Consider the following 9,839-nt stretch of genomic DNA (forward strand, 5'->3'; position numbering starts at 1 on the left):
TGATGAAAAAGAAAACTGCATTATTGTAGAGGTTATAGAATATAAGTTGTTGACTATTTGTCCTTTAGCTAACAAAATATGACCTTTTAAGCTTCTTATCTCATATCCAAAAGGGTCAAAGGTAAAATAACAAGCATTATACCTAGTAAACTTTGCTACAGAGAGTAGATTATGTTTCATGGATGGTACAAGCAAAACATCATCAAGTATAAAACTAGTTTGTGAAGTATTCAAAGTAGTATTACCAGAAGATTAATGGGCAGTTGCTTACCATTTCCAATCATAACACTGTCTTTTCCTTTGTATGTAGAAGTATTCTGAAGCAAAGTGTTGTCTCCTGTCATATGAGTTGAAACACCACTATCAGTTATCCAAACAGTATTGGAGGAGGATGGATCATCATTAAGACCAGCATTGTGAACATTTAATCATGTAAAAGCTTGCTGAGTAGAGGTTGAAGTATTAAAAGTGGCATTAGTAAAGGTTGCTCCACTATCAGCATTAGCATAATGTGCTTGAGAAGTATTTGTTGAAGCTCCAGTTGGTGGTGGATGATATCTGAAGAAGCACCTTGTAGCCAAATGTCCCTTTTTCTTGCATATCTGATAAAACAGCTTTGAATACTCAACATAAGGTCTGCCATTTCCATGAGAATTTGATTGAGAATTTGTAGCATTAGCTGAACCAGACCCAGATTGATATTGACTATTCCTAAAATTCCCACCATTTCCATTTCCATTCCTTCTATTATTATTATAACCAGTTGAATTTCCTTTTGCATATAAAGCAGTATTTTGATTATCATAAACATGAGTATGCCGATGTCGTCTCTCTACTAAAAACTGTTCATGAGATAATAATCTTGCTTTAAGTTCTCCAAAAGTATAAGGAGTTTCCCTATTCTGAGAAGAAACCACAAACATATCATAATCACTGCTTAACCCATTCATGACAAACATCATTAGATCTGCATCACTTACTTTTTCTCCAATTGCTGCTAAAGAATCAGCTATAGTTTTGATCTTTTGAATATATACTACAATAGATTGATTGCCTTTCTTAATTCCATGTAATTGAGTTCTCAACATATTCTTTCTAGCTAAAATTGAGTCCTAAAGCTAGTTTCAAGAAACACCCAAATTTCTCTTGATGTAGATAAACCAAGAACATCACCACTAACTGTAGCAGTAAAAGTTGCTTTAAGACACGTTGAAACAAAACGATCTAATTTTCTCCAAGAAATCTATTCTGGGTTAACAATTTCAACATTATTAACAGTAACTCTTTGTGGTGGTTCTACTAATTCACCATTAACATAACCAAAAAGATCAGTAGAGATCAAGACCCCCTCAAATTGATCTTTTCATAGTAAGTAATTGGACCCATCTAACTTCATTGAAACAAAATTTGTGATATTCGTAAAGGGAAGAGAATTTGAAATACCAGATCCAGCGGAAGTTGACATGACTGTGTAGGAAGAAGAATTGATATTGTTGTTGTGGGTACTGTTGATACAGACCTTTGTTGTTTGACAAGATTGCTTTTGTTCCGAGTTTTGTTGTTGATACGATTGTTGTTGTTATAAATTGCTGATCTTGTAAAGACCATAAAATTGCTTGATGAACCCTAGACTGATATTGGGAGAAAAATTATTAAATCTGTATTACCCAGAAGCTGAAAAATTGTTGAGAAAAGTTATTAAGCTTCAATGATTTGATGAAAAATTGTGGCAAGATCGTAACCTAATCTGATACCATGAGAATTGATGCTCTCATGATATTAACAGAAGACAAGAAACTTTGAGAAAAACAAGAAGAAGTTTATTACAATATTGAATGTGTAAAAAATAAAAGATAATAACAATACACGGAGAATTTTGACATATTTAATGTGTCTGATAACTAACACAAGACTATTGACTTCTATTGTCAAAGTCAGACTGACTTGACTTTGACAATTACATTATACTCCTAATATAATCTCAACAGCCTCATCAGAAAATGGCGAAGATAATGATGATGATGCATCATTATAATCTATGGATAGACATAAATTTCTGTAATTAAGTTTTCATCTGGATTATCATTAGTAAGTAAGAGATTGAAGTTATTCATATGAATAGCATGATTAAGATGCATTTTTATAAACTTAGGGTTTCTAAATAGAATGCACCAGTTTCTACAAACACACTTGAATCTTAAAATAGACTTAACTGGTAAGCGTGACAGTATATTTTCCACGGTATCTTCAGGTAGGCTCGACATTGCTCCTCTTCTTCTCCTCCTCCTCCTCCTCTCTTCTTCCTTTACTCGTAACAGTGGGATGTGAGTAGCAAAAATAACCCTTCATATATCTTGGACTGGCTTGACCTGCTTTGACTTTCTCAAACTCTGCCGAAATCTCAAAAGTCCAAACACAATCAAATGAACTATATGGGAGTATCATGCTTCCATGATCCAATAGCTAGGTGTTCTTTTGAAGAAGGGAAGAAAGAAACGTTAATAAAGTTAATCAACAGGTGGTGCATCAGTTCTTACAATTAACGCAGTGGAGTCATGGACTCATGGAGGCATACAATCAGGTTGTAAAATGATCCTGTTTTGTCTTGGAACAATAAATACCAGGTCCGGTAGATGCATAGGGTCTCCAACAAATTTGAATAGCCAGGGATGCCTGAATACTGGAAGAAGATTTCTCTAGGATGCCCAGGTACATCTAAATATCTAACAGCTAAGTTGTCCATGTATGTTGGTCCTCGATAAATTAAATCATCAAGTAGAGGCTTAAAAAACACTTTTATTTATACAGGAAAAGATGAATGCCCAATGATTTCTGACAACATGATAATAACTTTATAACATATAATATACAGGATTCCTGGAGGGGAAAGCTAAAGAACTTGTACAACACCCTTCTGGATTCATACAGATTCTTCCATCTCTGGCTATCTGTATCTGTGGCCATGTTCCTTGCTCATCTTCCGTTCATAATCCCTGTGCTCATACTCCCTCCCGTGATACTGGTTAATTTCCTTTGAGCTTCTCTTTCTCTTAAAGTTTCTGTCATCATCTTCGCTCGATTCATCGTGATCAGGTATAACTTTACTCCTTTTCTGCGGTCTACTTGATGACCTCTCTGACCCATCATTGTGGTGACGAGGGCGATGGTCGACCATTTTTTCATCTTGCGTACTTTGCCTCTGCACCTAAAAAAAACTCCACCGATGAGCTAACAGAAACTAAACACAACTAAACAAACATTCTACAACCAAAATGTAGTTCACAAGTTTACTGACAGACTAGGAGAGTAGACTCATTAGACACAGTGGTTCGTGTGATTAGACTCAGTCAGGTTTCCATGATAAACAAAACCACTAGGAGCGTAATGATGCTCTCGGAAGTGTTGAAAAGAAGATTATCCCCCATCTACAACTACAGCTATGCACAGTCTTGGCAGTTACAGAGACACACACATATCAGCCTGGCAATTGAAAACTACAAATACTCTGGCAAAGGAGAAATGTTTGTCAAATATCTTATGTCCAGAAACTCAGTTGCAAGTTCCGTTTCTAAAGGTGCTAAACTCTTTGCTTCCATGATCCCATCCCATCCCTTCCCAGTTTTTTATTTTTTTTTATAAATAAGCTGTTAAAGATGCAGAGCTCTGGGTTTGTGGAAATCAATGTGTTTTGACATATGAAATGGTCTAACATCCCCATGAAAGCAAAATGATATCAAATCTATGACCTGACCAGGATGTTCTAAAGATAAGGGTAAACATGAAGGAATGATATTCTGCTGTTTTTTGTGCAAAGAGAATCCAACTGCTACTAGAGTGTAATAAATACATACTATCTTTTCACCGTGACCTGAATATAACTTGCTACAGTTCAACAATAGGAAAAGAAAGGAAAGCTTAGAAATATCAAGTAGACATACAAGTCGCGATTTCGTTGAAGAAACCTCAGCCCTGTTGGTTGCTTCCCTATTAAATTCCTGATTGTTGATGTATGCCCTGAAGCGGAAAGAGAAAAAGAATGAAGAAAAAGTTAGACCACAATTATAATCATAAACGAAGCAAAACCCATCTTCTGCAGTTCACTACTTTCGAACAAATGCTAAAAAATATGAACAAAAGAAGCAGGCAGGCAGTGTTATAGTATTGAGCAAGATCTCTTCTTTATAAAGCACCAAGGTGTACCTTTCATCACGCATTTCATTTTCATGTTTTTTCCGTAAATCAGCTTTCCGTGCCTCGGACTCCTCTCTGCTCAAAAAACTGGGATTTGGTTTTAAGCCCATACCAGACACTGATAAATCCCTGAAAAATTCGAGTTCTCAAAGAGGTTAGACTCAAAAGCTGCATGACAAAAATGGTGCCGCTAGATATTAAAAAATCCTCAGAAAGGAGGATCATTAATTCCACTCTCCATCAGAATAAGACAGCATCCAAACATACCTCCGTAATGGAGCACTTGCCATGGAATACCCTTGACCTCCAAAGGGGCCTTGATGTAAGCCTTGAGGATACATCCCCCCAATAGGAATATCGAATGGACTAGGACCAGGAGCATAACCCATGTAAGGCATTGCACAGTTATATGGACCCATATGGCTATTCATCCCAAGTTGCATTCCTCCCCAGTATGGATTGTTGTTAAAGGTTGGAGGGGCAAAAGGCATCATATAATTAACAGCTGCAATATCCTGAGGTGCTCCCCAATGGTCTCCAGCTGATCCACACAAGTTTTAAAACATCATATCAGTATCAACGAGATACAAAGAATTCGCAAACTAAGAAGAAAAAGCAATCTTATAAACCACAACAAAATGCCATAAAGGTATGAGTGAATATAAGGAGGCTAAGCAAACTGAAGCTTCCGTTGCAAAGCACAAAACAAAGGCGAGTCATCAGCATATGGCTGAGTCCTATCCACGGTAAGACTTCATTATTTCTACTCTATTTTACAAAGCACTCACCATTTTCTATCATATTCTAGAAGCGAAGGTACCAGCCAACTTGCTAACTAAAAGAGATTTATTAAGTAGTAGAGGAGCATAACTGACCATTTACAGGAACGCGGGCTTTCTTCTTTTTCTTCTTTCCTAATAAACACAAACAAAGTTAGAACATATGAACATGTTCACCAAATTTTCTGTCTTTTTTTCTAAATGCTACTATAATTTTCTTTCAATACCAGCAGAAATAACTAAAGATCCTCTCGATTACTGCCTACTGAATATTTACCTTGAGCTTCCGCTTCCTTTTGTGGAGCACTGTTCTGTCCTTTTATATTTATCACCTCAACTTTATTATCAGTTACATTAACAGTTTCTGCAGACTGGGTCTTCTCAACGGACTGCAGTGGCATACTGACACGATTTCCTTCGTCCAGAGTCTCCTTGGCATTCGTAGTGTTGACATCATTACGAGGTGAAAGTATTTTTTCATTCTTGGAAGAAGCAGAGAGAGAAGGTGATGGAACTTTATGCAGTAACGAACGAGCAGACTCTGTATCTGATGAAAGTGGACGTCTTAGAGTAAGGAAACTATTTAATTCAAAAAAAAAAAAAGGTCCGCAACCAAACCTTGAGTAGTAAGTATGCTTCTAGTATAGCCGGCACTACTGTTATTTGATTCAAGAATGCTGTTAATGGTGTCTCTAACTGTCTTATTAGGAATAAGGTAATCAGCAAGTATGTTTGTAGCCCCACAAATGCACATCGATTTTGAGATAATGGTGTCCCTGATACCTGTTTACATTTATTTATACACACATGAGACAATCTGACTATGACTTGAATGACCTTACAACAAAAACATATACCTGTTGATAAATGATAGACATTTACAGCATCTACATATACAATGATGACACAAAAGGATGAAAGTTCATACATTTATCACAGAAACTTTGGAAACAGCATTTGCTTGTAAGGACAGCATTTTGCATTATTTCTTTGCACAATGGACAGCGGAGTTCTGGGGGTATATCAATCAGCCGTTTAGTACAGTTCAAGCCTTCAAATTCTTTATCGAAAGCAGCCCTAATTAAAATTTACACGATTGTAAGTAGTTAATAATAACAATTGCCAACAAAACTAAAGGCATGACTTAACCAAACCGAATATAAAAATGATGCACTCACTCATTAGGCTGTAACACACCAACTGAACCACTTGACAGTGCATATGAGCCATCTGCGGAGGGCATTAACATCGACTTTGGAATACCAGTGGGTGGATTTACCCTTTTGACATCATAACTATGATCACCATTAGTAGGGCAATGCTGTATAAAATGCCCTGGACAAAGAAATCTAAGCAGTGAGATTCCTACTTCCTTAACAATTTAAAATACAAACAAACGAACCATGCAAACCTACCCGGAACCTTGCATCTGTAACATATATAACCCTCTGGAGGGGTCCTCCTTTCCATCCCCCCTTGCCCTGCAAACAGAAAGTCAAATTGATTAGAATATCAGAGTGATACTTAAAGAATCTTCAATAAATTATTAAACAAAGATAATGAATCTTCGAAACGTATAAACACCAAAAAAAAAAAAACTACAATAATAGGAAAAGTTCAATCATCAGAGTAATGAAAACAAGCGGCACCTTCCTGTTGCTTCCTAAAATTCCGAGGTGATTAAATACAACACCAAAATCCAAAAAGGCCTTCCACAGAGAGTAATGTAAAGATACGAAGGAATGAAATTCATCAATCCTTAAACAGCACAATGTCAAAAGTAGGATAATGTGGAAGCATAAGACTTACCAAATCCCCTGCCACCCATTGCTCTTCCACCCATACCCCTTCCAAACCCCCTACCAGCGCCAAAAGTCCCCTGAGATTGCCTAAACGTGAAAAAAGGAAAACAATGAATATAGGCTAAATACTGTTTCAATGTACATGACACATGATATATGAAGATGACTCACTGTTGCCAATCAAACGAGGGTGCATCGACGAAAGCTTTAATTTTGCTGTCCTCATCCGCTTTATTAATAAAAGTAGCCTCCTGAGATGGAAATTCTGATTGGGCAGGCAGCGCTCTTGGAGTATCATAGAAATCATTTCCTGATCCATCCCATTCTCTCTCCTCTGACTAAAAATACAAATTTATCAGCATACAGGGTCAGTAAGGAAATAGCCCTCAAATCAAAACAAAGCAATGCCCAAACTATTCTACTGGAGGTAGGAGTAACTGATGAAACTGATGCTTACATTTTTTGCAACAGATGAATTAACCACAGGAAAGTTTCTCTTGGCAGGTTGAGCAACCTCATCGTTCTCCACAACCTTCTCCCTGCAGAAGAAATACAAATTTTACACTACAAGCAAGACAGCTAAACTGCTTGACAACCACAAATACCATAACAGAAAATGCTATGTTGAAGCTTACTAGTGAACAATGTATCAGCAATTACCGTGGAAGATTTACTAACCCAATAGGTAAGGAATTCACCGAATTCAAACAGGATAAAGAAAAACTACATCTCAGCCATTCGGGACACATAATCTATTCAGAACATTAAAAAAAACTTAAAACCATCCACCAAAGAGCAACAAGAAAAGGTTTAAGATAATTACCTTTCTCTTTCAACGACAATGGGTATACGGCGGCATCCAGGAACACGGCGAACTAAAACTGATGTATTCTTTGGTATTAACATGGCTTCATCATTGTATTCTGAGATCCAAATCAATGAAAAAAGCCTATTAAACTTGCAACCAAAACAAATTGACCCACTCATTGTTAATTTCTTTTCTTTATCTTGGTTAACGTTTTAAAAAGAGCACTCTCAACATATTAACGATTCAACGTAAGCATAAATTATGCTAACTAACAATCATAGTGTAATTAGTTGATCTAGTTTAGGAATTCATACAGGTCAAAACGAACCTTCATTAGTCTGAGCATGGGTGATAACTAGGTCAAAATCTGTACCCTTTCCCAACTGCTTTGATTCAAAAATTTGTTCTTTCAAATTGAAAACCGAAATGAAATGACCATCTATTGCAATCGAATTGAAATCCTTCGCACTTTTGAATTTATAGTACACAGCCATATTACAAAAGGAAGAAAATGAAAATGAAATTGATATTGAAATTGAAATCGAACTAAAATACACAATTCAGTACAATCTTCTTGTAAAGATTATTCTATTCAGCAACTATCAGAACCCAATTGATACAAATTCTGAAACTGAAACTTCTGAGCCTGAAAAATTCCTCGAAACGTTATGATGCACCGATTTCACGAATGAATCACACCAAATTCGCCGTTCAAATCCAAGAAACTAGTAAATTGGGTTTTGATTTGATGACGTTTGCTACGATTATAAAGCGAATTTATCCAAGAATCGCATAGATTGGTAAGAGTACAAAGCGAATTTATCCATGGGAAAAACCTAGATATTGGGTTTTGATTTGATGACGTTTGCTACGATTCGGAGAACCTAATTTGATAGTTTCTATACAGTGATTATTATGTTTCAGAGTGAGTCCTCGAGTGATTTCGGGGGAGCTAGAGTGTATTTTAAATCTCAGGGATTTTGAGAGAGTTCGAGAGAGTGCAGGGAGTTTGAGAGAGTTTTGTTCAGAGAGTTTGGGGGAGTGTAGGGAATTTGAGAGAGTTTATTAGAGTGAGTTTGGGGGAGTTTGGGGGAGTTTGAGAGAGTTCACTCCTAACTCATTCTCTTTTAAGAAACAATAAACCCTTATTTGGCATATAGAATAGAAAAGAAGTATGTGTCTAAATAAGAGGACTTAACAAGTGATAGTGATTCTCAATGACATCCATGCAAAATAGCAAGCCAATTAATGCATGATGACATAACAAATTATGAAGATAGTTGTAAAGGAATTCTGTTTCACCGAAACACAGTTTTAGATTGTCCAATCTTTGCAGTACTAATACTTACCTGATCCTCTTGAAATTTTTACGGTACACTTACAACTCAATATTCCACAACACACTCAAAAATCATAGCATTCCAACGGTTCATTAAAAAGATACATTACTCAGAACCCGACTACTTTCAATACGTGCATACAGAATTCAGTTCCGAATTTCTCACACTTTGGTGTACCTAAAGTGATCAGAACTTCATGAACTTTCTACAGTAGGAAACCTTCATATATACAAACATCATACTAAAATTTCAGCTTTGTCCGATAAGCGGAGAATGAGATAAATCGGAATCAGTCCCCTATTCGGGATTTAAACTCAGCAGACCATAGTCATATATTGTGCAAGCTTTGCAGTAGCAAACGTGACCTGATCCGCGTGAAAATTTTACTGTACTTCTATAACAAGGTAAACTACGACATACTCAAATTTCATCATATTCCAACGGTTGAATTTAAAGATATCATTATAAAAAAAGCACCGTATGAATTGGCTAAAACACGCCAATACGGAATGAAGTACGCCACTGTATTGAACTTTGGCATATAGAATAGAAGAGAAGTATGTGTCTAAATAAGATGACTTAACAAGTGATAGTGATTCTCAATGACACCCATGCAAAGTAGCAAGCCAATTAATGCATGATGACATAACAAATTATGAAGATAGCTGTAAAGGAATTCTGTTTCACCGAAACACAGTTTCAGATTGTCCAATCTTTGCAGTACTAATACTTACCTGATCCTCTTTAAATTTTTATGGTATACTTACAACTCAATATTCCACAACACACTCAAAAATCATAGCATTCCAACGGTTCATTAAAAAGATACATTACTCAGAACCCGACTACTTTCAATACGTGCATACATAATTCAGTTCCGGATTTCTCACACTTGGGTGTACCTAAAGTGATCAGAACT

At 36.4% G+C, this 9,839-nt stretch overlaps 2 protein-coding genes across 4 annotated transcripts; both read right to left on the minus strand.

Moving 5' to 3' along the window:
• Positions 1-428: 428 nt before the first annotated feature.
• Positions 429-1,088, minus strand: LOC113332880. The gene has a single exon (XM_026579381.1). It carries the CDS (start codon positions 1,086-1,088, stop codon positions 429-431), a length of 660 nt encoding a protein of 219 aa, XP_026435166.1.
• A 1,688-nt stretch (positions 1,089-2,776) lies between these two features.
• On the minus strand, positions 2,777-8,598 carry LOC113333257 (E3 ubiquitin ligase PQT3-like). Of its 3 annotated transcripts, none has more exons than XM_026579775.1 (15): positions 7,909-8,598; positions 7,596-7,695; positions 7,230-7,311; positions 6,944-7,110; positions 6,780-6,859; positions 6,386-6,451; positions 6,149-6,305; positions 5,899-6,047; positions 5,589-5,753; positions 5,248-5,511; positions 5,067-5,105; positions 4,459-4,732; positions 4,201-4,320; positions 3,939-4,014; positions 2,777-3,205 (listed from the first exon to the last, which is right to left on the minus strand). In XM_026579775.1, the coding sequence occupies exons 1-15, from the start codon at positions 8,072-8,074 to the stop codon at positions 2,945-2,947; spliced, it is 2,166 nt and encodes a 721-aa protein (XP_026435560.1). In that variant the 5' UTR covers positions 8,075-8,598; the 3' UTR covers positions 2,777-2,944. The 3 variants fall into 3 exon arrangements, with proteins under 3 accessions (XP_026435560.1, XP_026435559.1, XP_026435558.1); XM_026579774.1 differs by having other exon boundaries at positions 2,777-3,199; positions 5,248-5,517; XM_026579773.1 differs by having other exon boundaries at positions 5,248-5,517.
• Between the last annotated feature and the right edge of the window lie 1,241 nt (positions 8,599-9,839).

Source organism: Papaver somniferum, unplaced genomic scaffold, assembly GCF_003573695.1.
Source record: "Papaver somniferum cultivar HN1 unplaced genomic scaffold, ASM357369v1 unplaced-scaffold_132, whole genome shotgun sequence".
Lineage (NCBI taxonomy): Eukaryota > Viridiplantae > Streptophyta > Magnoliopsida > Ranunculales > Papaveraceae > Papaver > Papaver somniferum.

What these genes read in the sequence shown, in the direction of transcription:
- LOC113333257 (XM_026579773.1), bottom strand. Translation starts at nt 8,074, where the DNA reads ATGGCTGTGTACTATAAATTCAAAAGTGCGAAGGATTTCAATTCGATT. An exon ending in CCAAAGTTTCTGTGATAAAT is followed by an intron (nt 5,754 to 5,898) that starts GTATGAACTTTC and finishes AAATGTAAACAG; the next exon opens with GTATCAGGGACACCATTATC. An exon ending in AAGCATACTTACTACTCAAG is followed by an intron (nt 5,518 to 5,588) that starts GTTTGGTTGCGG and finishes CACTTTCATCAG; the next exon opens with ATACAGAGTCTGCTCGTTCG.
- LOC113332880 (XM_026579381.1), bottom strand. Translation starts at nt 1,088, where the DNA reads ATGTTGAGAACTCAATTACATGGAATTAAGAAAGGCAATCAATCTATT.